Source organism: Rhinolophus sinicus, linkage group LG03, assembly GCF_036562045.2.
Source record: "Rhinolophus sinicus isolate RSC01 linkage group LG03, ASM3656204v1, whole genome shotgun sequence".
In the NCBI taxonomy this organism is placed as follows: domain Eukaryota; kingdom Metazoa; phylum Chordata; class Mammalia; order Chiroptera; family Rhinolophidae; genus Rhinolophus; species Rhinolophus sinicus.
Window position 1 is genome coordinate 55,416,506 of NC_133753.1, and position 18,272 is coordinate 55,434,777.

At 40.0% G+C, this 18,272-nt stretch overlaps 1 protein-coding gene across 2 annotated transcripts in view; it reads left to right on the forward strand.

The window, feature by feature from the left end:
* Nucleotides 1–14,145, forward strand: part of ONECUT1 (one cut homeobox 1) — a 40,944-nt gene extending 26,799 nt beyond the window's left edge. The window contains exons 2-3 of one of the 2 annotated variants that reach the window (XM_074327729.1): nt 7,115–7,168; nt 7,268–14,145. In XM_074327729.1, coding sequence (XP_074183830.1) covers nt 7,115–7,168; nt 7,268–7,560 — 347 coding nt within the window. In that variant the 3' untranslated portion in view covers nt 7,561–14,145. The remainder of the gene's footprint in view (nt 1–7,114; nt 7,169–7,267) is intronic. The other variant, XM_019747086.2, reaches the window with a different exon arrangement.
* The last annotated feature ends 4,127 nt before the right edge of the window (nt 14,146–18,272 follow it).

Here is an 18,272-nt window from a genome sequence, read left to right on the forward strand (position 1 = left end):
ACAATGTTTTATAAAGTGTGGTCTAAGACAGGGCTTCTTAATCTCTACGTAGTGAAGAACTAGTTGTTAGTTTCTAACTTTCATCTGTCCTGGACCAATAATGTTGATAATACAATAAAAAAAAATGTATTACTGGAAAAAACAATCACATACTTGAATGCTGCAGCAATGTCAAACTGCCACAAACATTTCTAATTGCTCATTCTCAATTTCCTGTGCCGACCTTGCTACAGGTCAGTGACAGTTCAGAGACCAGCACAAGTCTGCCAACCACATTTGGATAGACACTATTCTAAGCAATGCCATTCCTGAGAGAAATCCCCTGAATAAAGAGTTCCTTAATCATATAAGTTTGGGAGACTCCATAAACTTGAAAGTATCCGTGCACATTAGCAATTAAAGGCTCTGAGAAGTCCTGCATTAAAGAAGCTTGTTTAATCATTCATTAACTCAGCTCTTCCGCAAACTGACCTGAAAAACTCATTGTTCATAGAATACCTTTCAACATCCTGTAGAAATCATGTTTCTTGTAATATCCTTGGCTCTGTCTTGCCGACTATGGACAAAGCACGGGCCCCAGGCCTGCTGACAGCCTCTGTCCTTTGCCCATGTCCTCGTGCGCTACCTTTTTTCTTTTAACTCTTTATAATCTTTCACTCTTGTGGTACACAGTCTTTTTACATCTTTTATGGCTTTTATGCCCCCCACATAGGACTCGCTGTGAGTGACCATAGCCCTGGAGGAGATCACAGTCACCTGTGGGAGATAGCCTCCCCTCCGCTTTGCCACTGCATACTGTAAACACATCTGCTTTCCGACATTCATGGAGGTGACTCATGACAGATCGTCTTCCTCTTCAGTACCACCTTTCACAAACAATAGGAATCCTCTTCCCTGTAATCGAGTACTATGACAAGTACTTGTCTATTTTTCGTGGAAACTACAACCACACAAAAATTGTAACTTTCCCATAAGACACATATATTGCTGTTCTCTAAGCAACAGTAGCTCTTGTCATGCTCCGCTCGCACGCCCTTACTCTCTCTCTCTCTACCTTGCTCACTGTGTGGACTCTCATGACCCCCCCATTGGTAGTTTCCCACCCTATAACAGGTAATCTGTACCCTGAAATGAACTCTATGGCAATTCCAAAGCACTGCTCTCATTCATATTCTCTTGACAGTCTGATAGCTATCGTTCTACACAAGTTTCTAGAAGTACGATTTTATTTCTGTGGGTTGCTACTGCTAGCCTCCTTGGTGATCCTCAACAAGCTGTATGTAGTCCACTCCCAATTCTACTGATATCTCTGCTTTCTTATTCAGCAACTCCAACTTCTGCACAGAGTTCTTTCCAAATATACCACGTGCATTTAGTCATAGACACCCCCTCTGATATCCACACAGGCACTGAGCTCCCCTAGCCAGGCACGATGCCAGGACACCCTGGAATGTTGGCCAGGCTCTCTGCTCTGGGAGAATTTCACTTCCCAGGTTCTGACATGGTGACATCTACCGTGCTTGAGAGCTCGGGGCAGGAACTTCCAAAAATGCATTTCCCACCATTATGTATGAGACATTAATAGACAATCCCCACCGCAAAAGGGCTCTGGGTGAAGTAAATTTGGGAAACAGAATTACAGGTGCTAATACATGTTAGGAATTTTGAAGAGGTGGCTACATATCATAGGTTTTTCTAAATGTATTTGATCTGCAAACCATCTTTTCAAGGAACCCCTGTTTCACACAGTATCATTCCTCTGATGCCATTTGGGAAATGCTGGCTCAGGAGTAGCTTCAGCCACTCAATCCTGCCAAATGCCGAGAACCGGATTGGGGTCATTCAAACATACATCCTGGTTAGGTGGAAAGTGGATATCTTTTTGTGATCTCTCTTCACTCTGCCTTTTGAACGATAAGTAAGTTGAGTCTGTACCCAATGCCCAGTTATTTACTTTTCCATAGGTATGTGTTCTGTGTAATTGACCATCTAGAGCCCTAATGACTTCCCAGTTATATTCCCAGCCCGGACCTCTCCCCTGAGCTCCAGGCCCCATATGTCCTGTGGTCCGCTGGATAAGCACCTATGGGAGATCTTTAACAGGCTGTCCAGCAAGCACTTCAAATGCTCTTCGTTTCACATAAAAGTGATTACTGCCCTCATAAAATTCACTTCTCCATCTGCATTTTCTAATGGCCCCATTGGTACCATCCAACCAGAAACCTGGAAGATGTTCTGAATTCCACCCTCCCAGCCAAGTTGTTATTAAGTCCCCTTGATTATACCTTCCAAGAAGGTCTTGAATTTTCCCTGTTTTCCATCCTCAATTGCAATTATCTAATTTGGGGCCCTCATTACAGTGGTTTTCTAATAGCTTCTATTTCAGGTCAGGATTTCTGGGAAACAGACTCTGGCTTTCTGCAACTTGCATGCAGAAAGGTTATCAGAGAGAGCTATGGAGAATAACCCCTATGGGGGCCGTGGAGGCGATAAGACCAAGCAGAGGGAGAAGTTGAACTTCAATGTCATTGCAAGAATAGCCTCAACCAATCCTATGGGGTGCTCTGGAACTGGATGACCCTTCAGAGTTGTCCCAATGTGATGCAAGGGGTTGGGGTTGGAGAGCCTTAAACCAACACATTTTCACTCTTTTCAACCTCCACCCTCCATACCAACCCCTATTCCCCCCAACCCCACACTGGTTGTGGGTATCCCCAACCTCACAACCTGGGTGGTATAACCTTTGGCCAAGGGTGGTTCCCAGAATGAACCTCAGCTGAGAGCCACCAGCTGCCAACTCTTCCAAGCAGGTGGAGGAATTAGTGCCTTAGTCCTAGGGGGCATCAGGGTGGCGTAGCACACCACCCTTATTCGTAACATTGCTGCTTTCCAAGTCATCCCCCACAGGACCACCAGAGGGGTTTATCTAAATTTAATGACACTACACCCTTACTCAGAACCTTTCAATAATTTCTCCTTATCTACAAGAAAATTCAGTCTGAGTCCTGTCTACCTGTGAAGCCTTGTCTCCCACAGCTTTCCTCCTTGCATGCACTCTTACCTCACTAATACCAACGTACAAATACTTTTCAACCCTTCATGAATGCTGCTCCCCCTGCTCAGTACAAATTTGTCCCACTTCTCTCACTAGAAAACTCCTATTCATCGTTTGGGGACCAGGGTAAGCATCCCCTTCTCAGCAATACCTTCCTTAAGATCCTCAAGCAGAGATAACATCCTTATTCTGTTTTTATAATCTTGCATTTATTTGCTTACGTGAACACTAGACTGACCTCCTTAAGGGCAAAGTCTGTGTTGTATGTATTTTTGAATGGGAATGAGTGAATCAATCAGCCATGTGTATCAGTGTGGTATAAAGCTGTGCCTACATGGGCTGGCTTGAACTAACTAGAGTTGATTTCAGTCTAGTCAGCTCTTTCTTGGGGCACTTAATCTAGTTGCACAGTGAGGGCTGTAGGTCCCTGGGGGGAGGAACTCTCTCTGGAGACTCTCAGCTGGTTTGGTATATATATAGCTCAATGCTCTGAGGGAATTGGGTATTTAATAAATACTTCCCATTATGTTGATGCCACCCCCTCAGGTTGGGCAAGGGATGTAGCCAGTGACCTATAGTATGTGCTATGACAGGTCTGGCCTGACTTGCCTAAAAATCTCTCTTTTATGACAGGTCTCCTCTCATGTCCATTCTGAAATTCTTTTTTAAAGATTTTTATTAAAATATAGTTAACATATAATATTATATTAGCTTCAGGTGTACACCAGTTATTCATATTTATATACCTAAAAAAGTGATCACCATGGTAAGTCCAGCAACCATTAGACACCACACATTATCATAATATTATTGACTGTGTTCCTACCCTGTACATTATATCCCCATGACTTACTTGTTTTATACCTGGAAATTTGGACCACTTGTTGCCCTTCACCTTTCCCCTCACCTTTTTAACTTTTCAATTACTGTTGACATTCAATATTATTTTATATTAATTTCAGGTGTACAGCAGAGCATTCTGAAATTCTTACCCTTATATTTCTTTTTTTTATGCAACTTTTTTTTTTTTAATTAAAATTTCTTGGGGTGACAATTGTTAGTAAAGTTACATAGATTTCAGGTGTACAATTCTGTAAAACATCTATATATCACGTTGTGTGTTCACCACGTAGAGTCAGTTCTCTTTCCATCACCATATATTGGATCCCTTTTACCCTCATGTATCATCCCCTCTCCCCTTACCCTCTGGTAACCACTAAACTATTGTCTGTGTCTATGAGTTTTTGTTTCTTCATTTGTTTGTCTTGTTCTTTTGTTGTTTTCAATTTTATATACCATATGTCTGTGAAATCATATGGTTCTCGACATTTTCTGTCTGACTTATTTTGCTTAGCATTATAACCCCAAGATCCATCCATGTTGTCACAAATGGTACTATTTCATCTTTTCTTATGGCAGAATAGTATTCCATTGTGTATATATATATATAACACAACTGCTTTATCCAATCATCTATCAAAGGACATTTTGGTTGTTTCCGTGTCTTGGCCACCGTAAATAAAGCTGCAGTGAACATTGGAGGACATGTATCTTTACAGATAAATGTTTTCAGAACTTTTGGGTAGCTACCCAGGAGAGGGATTGCTGAGTCATATGGTAATTCTATTCTTACTTTTTTGAGGAACCTCCACACTGCCTTCCATAACTACTGCACCAATCTGCATTCTCACCAACAGTGTATGAGGGTTCCTTTTTCTCCACAGCCTCTCCCACACTTGTTACTATTTGTCTTGTTGATGACAGCCATTCTAACTGAGGTGAGGTGATATCTCATTGTGGTTTTTGTTTGCATTTCTCTGATGATTAGTGATGTTGAGCATCTTTTCACATGTCTATTGGCCATTTGTATGTCTTCTTTGGAGAAATGTCTGTTCAGGTCCTCTGCCCATTTTTTAATTGGATTGTTTGTTTTTTTGCTGTTGTTGAGTTGAATGAGTTCCTTATGTATTTTGGATATTAGCCCCTTATGGGAGGCACTGTTTGCAAAAATCTTCTCCCATTCGGTTGGTTGCCTCTTTTTTTTTTTTCCCCTGAGGTTGCCTCTTTATTTTGTTGATGGTTTCTTTTGCTGTGCAGAAGCCTTTTAGTTTGATATAGTCCCATTCATTTATTTTAGCTTTTACTTCCCTTGCCTTTGGAGTGAAATTCATAAAATGCTCTTTGAACTCAAGGTCCATAAGGTTAGTACGTTTGTTTTCTTCTGTGCATTTTTTTGTTTCAGGTCTTATATTTAGGTCTCGGATCCATTTTGAGATAATTTTGGTGTATGGTGACAGATAGCAGTCCAGTTTTATTCTTACCCTTATATTTCTTAACGATTAAACCAGTGGTTCCTTGAGTGAGGTGAATGTACTCTAGGGCCAGACAAACTGATGCATCTATAGAAGAGAATTTCTATGTCTTATACTATATTATATTATATAAGACCCGGTCTTTTATTATAGTAAAATAAGACTGGGTCTTATATTAATTTTTGCTCCAAAAGATGCATTAGAGCTGATTGTCCGGCTAGGTCTTATTTTCGGGGAAGCACAGTAAGTAGCACATGGTTTAAAAAATCCTGGAGACCCTTAGATTGGACTCTGAAGACTGGACGCTCCTTCAGCCTTCATCCATTAGCTTTTCAGTTGATCTGATTGCTGAGCTAATTTGCGCTAATGGGCACTTAAGGCCTTAGGGGAGCTCTGAAATCCAAGATCTGGAGATGTTAGGAATGAAAGGTAGGGGCAGGCAGGGGGCTACCTGGGGAGAGCACGAAGGCTGCATCTAGCCAGTGCTGGCGAACCATCTGGTAAGGAGTTGAGAACCTGGAATACAAAGAGGCAGAAGGTGGAGCAGGAGACAGCAATGGGATGGGCAGCCTGCTGGAGGTCTGAGGAGATATGGAAGAACAACGTCCCTACCTCCACCAGAACACACCCCACTTGCTTTTCACTGTGATTGGAGCTCATGGCAGAGTATAGCCAGCCAGGTATGAAGACAGCAGTGGCTGCTCCAGAGTGCCCAGGTAGGGGGGCTGAGAGGCAGCAGCATTCTGACTGGAGTCAGGGCAGAGGAGCATTGGCATAACCAGAGCACTGTGTTTACTTGTTATTTGGGGATAGCTGTAGGGATCGATTGATGGTGGAAATGGAGAGTGGGGGGAGGGTGTTGTTAGCATTGTAGCCGTTAGTGCCTCTTTGGCAAATGGGAGTCAGTGAGACATATTAGGCTAGAAAGAGGAGAATGGCATCTGAGAGAGGGAAAGACCCTGACCCAGTACCAAACCCTGGGGGCCTGAGGGCCGCATTGGGACGATGCGGCGGAATCGCTCTAGCAGCCACGAAACAGCTTTATGATACAAGACCAAGAGGCATGCGCAGGGAAGGGGCCTTCTCAGTGGGAGATGGGCTAAGGGCAGAGGAGGACTCCACGAGCAAGTCTTTCATGAAGAGCAAAAAGGAGGTGCAGAGAGATCCCAAAGGTGAACATGCCTAACATGACAGGTTAGCCCTGATGGCGAGGAAGCAGCCTTCACATCTGCACAAGTCCTGGGTCCACTAAAGAATCAGTGGCAGGCCGTTGGATGGGCAAGGTAGGACATTACGTACAGTTTTCTTATATACAGTGTTTCCTAGAAAACAAAGAAAATCCGAAGGGAAACCAATGCAATTTCTTTTTATTTGGTTTGTAGACTCTCGATTAGGCTCTTAGTGTTCTACCAGCACAGACTGTAAACCTTTGAGGACTGCAACCACTTCTAGTGGATCTGACTTTGCACTTCAGTTAACATAAACGTTTCCATGTACTATTCTATATATCCTTACCACAACCCAGCCAGGCAGGTATTCTATCCATTTTGCAGATGGTGATATAAAAATTCCAACAATACGTTTGTTTAGCCAGAACCCTATATTCTGCAGCTGGGGACTCTGAGGCCCCGGATGGAGTTAGAATTGCTTTACCTCAGACAAAGTGCAAATAGTTGTCCAGGCTAAGACTCATGGGCAGGACTCACAGAACTCCACCCCCTCCTAATTCTCCATCCTTTTGTTACAGTTCCCTCCCAGCCCACCATGGTGCTAAAATCAGAGGTCAGCAGACAGAAAGCAGGTGGGCGTGAGGAATGCTTCACGAATTTTATTGGGTCTGCTTTTCCAGTCTTGATTCTCCCTGGCAGTTGGTTCTCACAGTCTCTATGTTTCTTTGCAGCATGCAAAAGGAAAGAGCAAGAACACGGGAAGGATAGAGGCAACACACCCAAAAAGCCCAGGTTGGTCTTCACAGATGTCCAGCGTCGAACTCTACATGCAATATTCAAGGAAAATAAGCGTCCATCCAAAGAATTGCAAATCACCATTTCCCAGCAACTGGGGTTGGAGCTGAGCACCGTCAGCAACTTCTTCATGAACGCCAGAAGGAGGAGTCTGGACAAGTGGCAGGACGAGGGCAGCTCCAATTCAGGCAACTCATCTTCTTCATCAAGCACTTGTACCAAAGCATGAAGGAATAACCACGAACTAAAACCTCGGTGGAAAAGCTTTAAATTAAAAAAAAAAAAAGAAAAAAAAAATTAAGAGACCAGGACCTCAAGATAGCAGGTTTATACTTAGAAATATTTGAAGAAAAAAAGTGTTATTTATAGTCCAAAGAAACCAAAGACTTAGCTCACCTGCATTCTGACTTTGTTCGGAGACACATACTTCAGCGGGGCGACGACTTGGCAAGAAAAATTACGAGCAGGAAACCACCACTGGATCTCACACCTTCAGTCCATGATCATTCTCTCTGTGCTTGGCTATTTCGTGGTTTGGGGCATAGTAATTGTGAGCCACTGAGTGGACGTCTTTTAAGATCGGACTTTCTCATCTGTTGCACCGCTCCACAGAGGTGTATGGTGTCTCAGTACTGTATGTGGGTGTGTGGGTGCGTGTGTACACACACACGCACGCGCGCACACACACACACACACACACACACCACCAGTGGTTAGGGACTTAGGCAGGGCTGGTCTTCAGGAAGGGTTGTGCTATAGGAGTGCAACCAACACAGTGTGGGGTTGTCTAAGTTCATTGGATTAGGAGTGTGATTTCGCTCATGTAGCCTAGCGTTTGAACCTGCCAGGCCCGCAACCTACATGCAGATTCAAACCCAGCAAAGAAAATTCGAATGACACCTAAACCAGTGCATTCTCTTTGTTTGTTAAGGAATGTTCAGATATTTTTTAAGAAATGAAACAAGAGTCCATCCATTAAAAAAAAAAATCACCTAGGTACCAAAGAACACACTTAATATTATAGTGCAGGTATTTTATTGCAATGATTTTAATAACCAAAGCTATTTTTACACAAGATACTATGTAAAGTTATACGTATGAACTGATCTAGCTGTAATACACATGCCACGTAGAATCATGACTATTATTTATGACTCTTGAAGCATTTGAAATATTAGTTTTCAGAACTGGCAAGAAAGAATGTAGCTTCAGGGAAGCAATTAATATCACAACAGAGAGGGCAATGCAGAACACATATACATCCAGATGGCATATCCCCTTTCGGGATCCATAAAAGTCACTTAAGTAAACATGTAGACACGATTCCAGAATCTTTTCATAGCTGAGAAAACCTGGGAATTCTTCCAAAGTAGGACTCCGATTTGTAAACTAGAAAATCAAGTTGAACAGGGCAGGTAACTAAATTAGAAAATTTATTCAAAATAATGCTTTCTGGTAAAAGACCACTGAATAAAGGACTCCATGCTTAGATTAATTTGACATGTTTGCTGTATGCATTTGACACCAAGTCCTTTTTGTTAATACTTTACAAACACAAATAAAGTGAGCAGACCAACATTATTATTAGAATATAAACTATTCAATATTTTAATCGTTTAAAAAATATGATCAAACTGATTTTATGGCTAATCCCAGACATTTTATGACTTGGACATCAATAAAAATAGCAAGTGCCACCAAGAAATGGTGGGAAAAGCCAGAGTTCTAGTGAAAGACAAAACTTTAGGTTCTATAGGTCTTAAGCTATTTATTTCACTAAGCATAGCCTCCAAAGCATACTACATTCTTTCTTGCTACTGCATTAAGCTGGAAATTTTATAACATAGATTCCACTCTCTAACAGGGACAGATAAAAACTAGACCTGAACCTCCAAATATAAAAATTTAAATTTCTCTTTTCCCAAATCACTTAACCAGGGCTATAGAAATCAAGGCAAAAAAATTTTTTTAGTAGTACCCAAGTGAATCACTCGATGAGCCCCCCTTCCCCATTCTCTTTTAATTTAATTGAATTATAACTCATATAAGTGGATGCCTTTTGTACTACTAGTATTAGGTAAAGAACTGGGTACTCTTGGTTAATTAGCACACCTAACTAGAAATATAAAATTAAATGTTACCTCAACAATATGTTATTTTTTGAGATTCATTAAAATGCTAAAGAAAAAAAATCAAACCATCTTGACATAAAACCTAACTCCTTAGGATCAAATTTCAGCATCTTATCTAGGTTTAGAAAAGGCAGACACCTGGAGAAATGAGGCAAAACCAACAAGCCATCTGTGTCTCCTTCATGTCTGCTGTAGAATGACAAAAGGAAACCAACACATACTTCCCACTTAATGAAATAGTGCATTTGCCTTGACACATTTTGTCTTACTATTGTTTTTTAATCTCACCCCAAATTCTACCTTAAAACTTTCCCTTATAATATGGCACAATTATAATTCAGTTATTAAAAGAGACCATTTAAACCCTCCAAGATTCACTAAAAATTTAATCTTGTCAAAGACATAAACTAAAAAGAAAAAAACTGATTAACTTTTTCTCTCTCTCCAGGAATAAAAGGGGCTAGGAGTAATGTATGTATAATTTAGGAGGGAGGAAAGCCTTATTTATTTAAATCATGAGAATTTTAAATGCAGGGAAATTTAAGCTGTGTCTACACACAATCTTACCAAATTCAATAGCCCAGGAAAAACAAAAGTTAAACTCAAACAACCATGATTTTTTGTTTCGTTTTCATTACATTACCCCTTCAAATTAATCTAACTGCATTTTAAAATTTCAACCAATTATTTTGTTGCTGTGTAGACACAGTTTCAAGGAATATTACTATGTTTTTAATATTCTCACCATAATGGTTTTTTGAAAAATAACCAGTGATTCTATTTGCTAACACCAAAGATAATTTTCATACCAGCATTGAATTTGCACCCATTATGCAATTTCAGGGCCTAGAGATATATTTTCTCATACACAGATGCACAAATCAGAGCCTGAAAAGCAATTTTTTTTACTCGACTCTTTAAGCATTCTCACAACCTCTGCTTCTTAGAAATCATAATGGACAAACTCAGCTTCTCACAAGCAATACACTTATCCCATCATGTATGAGTGATTCTGTTTTGCTTCTGACTTGGCACATAGAGAAAAAATGCTTCCATTCCTCCTTACTATAACATTAATTTATGGCTCGGGTTTCTTAACCTACCACAACCGAGTGCATCATTGCCATTTTTTCACCCATCATTTCTCAATCTTTAGAAAAATTCACCTAAAAAGATAGTCACTCTTTTATTTGCATGTTTGTTTATTCCAGAACTGCACTTCAAATAACATGTTTTGGGTTTTTGTTTTGTTTTGTTTTTTGGTAGAGTGGAAGTTAGACTGTTTTTGGCCATACATCATTCTGGCCCTCTCATGACCAGAAGCTTCCCTGAAAGGGGGCCAAGAGAAAGAGTGGGAGGTGTGATGTCTGGACACCCCAAAAGCCCAGACTTCAGTAAATGTTCAGGTAAAAGAATTCTGGATGTCAGGAACTGAGTGTTCCATTCCCTGGATGCAGCTGGAATAGACCCCAAAAACCAAAGAAAATATGTGGGGAAATTCAGAAGTTCTAACTGAACATGTCATCAGTCTGTCCCTCCCCCCCAAAAAAGCATAATTAATTTTCCAGGAAAAAAGGTGAAAGCACTATGCTACTGTTGGACTCATGCCACTCCCATTGCTACCCCAGGTGAATGACCCGTCTTTGCAGGTTAAATGAAACTTTGCTATACCAAAGAGTCCTAGGACATTTTCACATGAGCTATAAAAGCATTTTCCCTAAAAAAAAAAAGTCCTCCCTTCTTTGTACATAAAGGATGAAAACTATGCATTTAGCAAACAAAGAGAAAGCACTTCTCCCTTTCCTATCTAGTTGTTTAGGGTGCATTCAAACACTGGAGGCCGTTTTGAGATGCAACTGGCCTTCTGGATTATTCTTGTGGTGTGGTTAGCTTTACAGTGCATTTGGTAACTATTTCCTAAATAGGAAGGACAAAGAAGCAGAAGGTAAGAAATAGCTACTTCCACGTGTAAAAAAAAAAAAAAAAATGTAAAGATCTACTATTTATAGTGTGAACCAAAGACGCTACCTCACTCGATTTCCATTGGTGATTTTAATCACATTGATATGATACCAAAGAATACCAAAGATATTTTCATGCACGGCTTCCGTCTGCAGAGGGAACTCCGCCCCTGTCCCAACCCTTCTCCCACCTCCTGTCCCCTCCTCACTCTTCACTCAGTGTGTAAACTTGTCTTCATTCTTAATAATAATGATACAACAACAACAACATTAGGAAATACTACTCTTATTACTGCTAGTTCTACTTGTAAATCTCTAGGCAAACATGTTGCAAACTTTGTAAACTCCTAGGATGAGTGCCTTGCTTGAACCAAAGTGTTAAACCGCTGTTGACCTCTCTCACCTTATACTCTTTGAATACCTCAGCCTCTTAGAAAGGCCACTAATGAAAAAAAAGGAATAATTATTCACCGTGGTGCTTTTTCCGTGCAACCATGCAATGAAACTTTCTTTGATACCAAAGGATGACTTTTTTTTCCCAATTTCTTGCTGATAAACCAAAGCTCCTCCACCTCCTCCTCGTTCCCTTTCAAGGTCCCCCCACTTCACCGAGTCCCTTCACCAGGCAGGCCGTGCATCACTTTTACCAATTCCTCCAAATACCTCATAGTAATAAAGTTTTAGGGTTATGTTGTATAGAGAGTCTATGTGATAAGGCAGAACTTACTAGTTTGATAATTGTTAAGGTTACTTTTAAAAGAAACTTTATAATTCTTATTTATTTTGTAGTTTGTATGTTTGGGATGTCCGCACCCTCCCCCATTAGGTTTGGGGTTTATTTTCTTGGCAGAACTGCTCTGTTGCTCAAGGAAGACTTAATTTCTGGAATTGTTCCCCAGGTGGGTTAAGGGTTGTGTAAAAATGCAAGAATGGAATAAGAAATGCTTTTCATTTTGATGGTTATTTACGAAGTTTTTGTGTTTCGTAGTAAATTTGTTTCCACAGGGTAAAAAAATATATATATATATAATCTCTTTCTTGTGAAACTGGTTCCTATTTTTCTCTATAATGTGCTGTGATTTTTTTAATTTAATTACATTTTATATGAGCTTATTTAATCACTGCTTTAATTTATGTGTAGTTTTTAAAATGTATATAGTAGAATTGAAATGGCCAAAGCTTTATGTTACAATCTTTTTGTTCTCGATGCTAAGATTAGCTGAAGGCAAGAGCTTCTCTTCACTGCAGGGTGTATTTTTAGCTTTTTCTTAGCAGGCACTTCAATGTGTGTTGTGAACACTGCCAGGTTCCCCCCTCAAAAAACTTGTACATGCCAAAATAAGTGTTTCAAAGTAGTCCTTTTTGTCACTTAGAAGAAAGGCATTATTCATGTTCTTCCTTTAATTTATTAATTTCTTTCTTTCTTTCTTTCTTTTTCTTTTTTGGTTAGAAAGGATTACTTTGCAGGTTAGACCTGAAATTCCAAAGAATTTAAGACTTGTTTAATTGTTCCAAAGCACCGGCATTTGTGAAATAATTTGCTACCTTTTTTTTTTTTTTTTTTTTTTTTTGCTTGCCATTCCCACGGGTATGAGAAGTAAAGAGTATAAAAACTCAAAGAGACAAGCTAACTTGAATTTGGAAATCCTCTTAAGTTTCCCCAAGTTTCTGAATTGCTTCAGGGCAGGAGGCAGCGTATAGAGACACAGTTCCTTTTGCAGAGGAGAGTATAATGGCTTCATGCCCTTTCACAGAAAGTCAAGGCTGACCAGGCCTCTGCCCATCTGGCCAACCCAAGGAAGAAGCAAAACATGATTGCTTGGCCCCAATTATCAGTCAAGTTTAAGGCAAATATATGTCACAGTTATATATTCCTCCCCACATCTGATTCTTAGAATCTGCTACCCACAATTCCACTCACCCTCCCCATACCCCTAACCACCATAATTGGAAGAATTCTTCTCAAATGTCAGAGTCCCCTGGTGAAATGTACCCCAGTCCTATTTGAGTTGATGTCTTTTCACTCTTTGTCTTCCCACTAGTTTTCTTTTCCACATGCTAGAGATGGTCCCGGCCTCAAACCCACTTCATCAGGTTGTTCAGATACTTGGCCCTGCTTTAGATCAGCACACACAGAATTCTCGGCTGACTCATGGCATCCTCAGAAGACCCAGTGCCCACTATTTTGCTTTATTTTGCTGAAATAAGTTGCTTCAACTATATGGTATAAATCCATAGATGTAAATACCTTCCTCTCAATACAAGAAATTTACCTTATTTTCTTTTGCAAGGGTGTTTGTGGTAGGGAAGGAAAGGGAGGGCTTAGACTTTGGGTCAAATGTTACATTTTCTTAGAAACATTTTTATACTCGTTATGTATTTTAATAGGGCAATAAATCTGCTCTGAGTTGCAGGATCATTCAGTGCTCTGTTGGTAAACATTGACTAATTATTTGTTTTTAATACAAATGCTGTGCAGTGAGTTACAGAGAGCCCAGGAAAATGGTGGAGGGAGAAGACTTTGACCATCAGCAATGAAATGCTGAACAGAATTGTATTCACAAGGTCATATTTTCTGTTTCTGTGTTAGTCTCGATTTTTTTTTTTTTGTGGTATGTTCTGCATTTATTACATAATCATTGTGGGCTCATTTTAGATGTGCCGTCTGAACCAAGTGACAAGTATTTTTTAACAAAATAAACTTTAAAACATTGTCTTCCACTTGCTTCGGTAGTTGTCTTCATATCTCCCTGTGTTTTTGTCCCTTCTGAAGTCAGTCCATCTGTCACGCACTTAGACCTGTCCCTTCCCCCTCTTCTATTTCCAATACACCTTTAACCTTAGCTATTGTTTGAGTGTGACTCCATTTCCCTGTTCAAGTTAGCTTGATGGTTTATTATGTAAGGAGGGTGCCTAAGACAATCATCAGGTAAAAAAAATAAATAAATAAAAATAAAATGAAAAAAAAAAAAAAAGATCAGTAGAATAGAAAATCTTCCAAGAGCAGAGGGAGTTCTTCCTTAGCAATGGGAAAAAAGAAAAAAGAAAAAAAAAAGTTAAACACATAATTAAATAATTAATTTAAAAACCTAACCATGAGGAGCTTAGAAGATTTTGATAAAAGACAAATGTTGCTGTCATTTTCTTTGTCAATTAGAAAGCAGTGGTAGTTTCTACGTTGCATCTACATTTCAGACGAAATGATTATTGTACCCAGTTATTGTTGTTTGCTAATATTTTGTCTCTCTTTCTCTCTGTCCAATGCTTCTTCTGAATTTTTGTGTGTAGCAACAAAAAAGTGTAATGCATTAGGCATTATTCTGGTTTGTTTATGAGTATTTCCTGTACTGCATTAAGGTTTCTTTCTTTTTTTTTAAGCTTCGCTACTGTTCTCACTTTATGCCGTGCAATATCATCTGCTGTGTTTGCTAAGCAAAAAAGAAAAAAAGAAAAAAAAGCAAGTGATGATGCCATCATGCTTTTCAGTGTTAAAATGTTTCAGCATTTATGTAGTCACCAAAATGTAGTAAATAAAATGTTGGATTTTCCAGCACTTTAAATTTAGACAATACTTGCCTTCTTTTGTTTTTATTCTCTTTGTAATCCTCAGTGAGTAGCTTGTGGATTTTGTTTGCAGGAAGGATGAAGCTGAGAGGACAACATGCTTGAGAACTAAAGCCAGGGCCGAGTTTTAAAGAAAGATTCACTAATGGGGAAAAAGAAAGAAGGAAGTCTTCTCTAGTGGAACAGGAGGACATTTTAAAACGGAAGAGGACCATTTGTAGATGTTAGCCATTTATATTAACATGGTCGACTCTCAGAAGAAATCAAATTATTATTAGAGAGATGACTTTTAAAAATCCTCTCCAGTAAAATAATGTGTGTGGCAGGGTTGGTGGGGGGAATGTCTGTCTGTCTGTCTCAGGAGCTAGACAAGGACAGGGAAATTAGGATCCTCTTCTATTTAATAGAGTGTAGTGATTGATCACAAGGCCTGGTTTAGGGAAGAGGGAAACTAGCTTTGAAATTCCTGTTGTGCTGATTGCTAGCTGTGTGATCTTGGGCCTACCAGTGGGATGGTGGGAGGTATGCCAAGCTCTTCCCCAAGGATAACTGGTACCAACTTTATTTCTAAAGTCCATAAAAACTTTGCTCCTGTAGCGTTCTGTTCTCTCTTGAGATGGTCAGTTTTATGTGTCAACTTGGCTACTCTAGTCCCCAGTCAATCAAATACTAATCTAGGTGGTGGTGTGAGGGTATTTTGTGGATGTGATTATTTTTCATAGTTGACTTTAAGTAAAGGAGATTATCCCACACAGGTGCATAAGATGTTCCGATTCCCAGAAATACGTCAGAGCTTCTCAAAGTCCTTTACGGGTATCTCATTCCCCAGCTTCTCTTTTAAGATTTTTGGTCGGTTTATTCTTTACCCCACTGTTGCCACTGCCTAGGCAGCTACAGTGTTAAACAGTTGTCCCTGATTGTTTTTGACAAATGCCCCAGGGAGAAGGTTTTTGAAATTGAGCAAGCTCTGAGTTAGGTCAAACAAAAATAAACAATTTTTTTAAAAAAGCCTTGTTACTGGAGATTTCCAGGGAACTTCCAGACAAGTCAAATAATGACAATTCTCTGAGAATGGTGTTTTGGGAGAGCTTCAAGCGCCTCCAGTGGCTGCTAGGTTATTGGTTTTCACTCTGATTGCAGGGCCCTTAGTTTCCAAGGCTACTGCAGAACCAGGAAGGGGAAGCAGATGGGAATAGCACCTAACTGAAAAACAAGCCCCGCATGATTTTGCAGGATGACATCCCCTGAACATCAGCCCTAATGCGTCTTTTGGAGCAAAACTTAATATAAGACCCGGTCTTATTTTTGGGGAAACACAGTAAAACCAAGCTAGTTGTTCTTATGAAGATTCAGCTATCTTTCTTAAATAAATATTCTTCAGATTGTTGCAAGTCTGGTTAATCCCAGCGTTCTGAAACATTGATTTTGATGATTTTGCCAGTATAGACATTGCTTTTATGGAGGAGTAGCTTTTTAGAGATCCTTACTCTGCCATTCCCGCTGCCCTAAGGATGAAAGCACAGAGCTGAGGTCCAGGTGCCCTTTCAGCACGGCAGCCAACCACAAGACAGTTGTAACAATCTTTAGAACTCATAGATTTTTTTTTTTTCAACTTTTATAACTTCAACATGGTGGTTATTTTTGTCCTGCCAAGTCTGTTTCTACACAGGATAAAATGGAAAGGTCCTGAAGGCCTGGATTGGGTACAATGAATTGTGATCAGAGAGGAGGATTTCACATACCCTTTTCTAAATTCACACATTGAGAACATCATAGAAAGCCAACAGACATTTCAACTCTGGAACTGTCTTTAGATCAGTTCACTGTAGATGGAGCCATGTGTGCATAAAATCGATGGTTGCAAACATGAAATCTAAGCAACAGGAGAGCATGGTGATAGTCAGATATTTGGTGGAAATAATCTCATAGGGTATATGTTGTTAAAAAGAAACAACAGACAAAATGGAGTCACTTTTGCTAAATCCCACCAAGACTTAATCCATAACCTAATTGCAGTTTTAGCCTCCCCCAGGAGTGAAATTTAAACCCAATCATGATGAAATTTCCTGGTCAGGCCTAGTAAAGTAATCTGCCTGATAAAACCCACTGCCTTCCCCTTAGGGAAGCTTTCCTTGCCTGAAATAATCCACTCTTATCGTAAGAATGCAAGTTTGGTTTAACAACTGAACATCAATTAATGTAATATACTATATTCATACAATAGGGAACAAAATCCACATGATCATCTTAACAGATGCAGAAAAAGCATTTGACAAAATTCAGTGCTTTTGTATGATAAAAACTCTCAACAAACTAGAAATAGAAGGGAACTTTTTCAACCTGATAAAACACATCTATGAAAAATTCACAGGTAATATCATACTTAATGGCCAAAGACTGAATGCTTCCTCCTAAGATCAGGGACAAGTCCAGAATCAGTTTCTATTTAAAATTGTACCAGAGGTTCTGTCCAGGGTGATTAGGCAAGAGAAAGAAGGAAAAAGTCATTCAAACGGAAAGGAAAAAGTAAAACTATCACTATGACATCATTTTGTTTATAGAAAATCCTAAAAGATCTACCAAAAACTAATAAATTCAGTAAGATTTCAGGACACAAGATCATTATACAAAAATTAATTCTGGGCCGGCCTAGTGGCTCAGGCTGTTGGAGCTCTGCCGGTTCAATTCCCACATGGGCCAGTGGACTCTCAACCACAAGGTTGCCGGTTCAACTCCTCGAGTCCCACAAGGGATGGTGGGTTGCGCCCCCTGCAACTAAGATTGAACACCACACCTTGAGCTGAGCTGCCCCCCGGATGGCTCAGTTGGTTGGAGCGCGGGCTCTCAACCACAAGGTTACCAGTTCGACTCCCGCAAGGGATGGTGGGCTGCGCCCCCTGCAACTAGCAACGGCAACTGGACCTGGAGCTGGGCTGCGCCCTCCACAACTAAGACTGAAAGGACAACAACTTGATTTGGAAAAAAGGCCTGGAAGTACATACTGCTCCCCGATAAAGTCCTGTTCCCCTTCCCCAATAAAATCTTTAAAAAAAAGAATCATTGGTGAATACTAAACTCAGTAGCTAAAAGTATGAAGAGAAGTTGGTATTTGTAAAATCTCAAAGTATCCCCCGACAAGATACAAAGGGGAGAATAGCAACTTTGCATACAGCAGAGAAATCTGACAGACACCTCCTTAACTAAGAGATCAAAGCGTCACCATCTTTAAGTAAGATATATCAACACCATGTATTTCCTGGTAGGATGCAATGTCAAAAATGTGT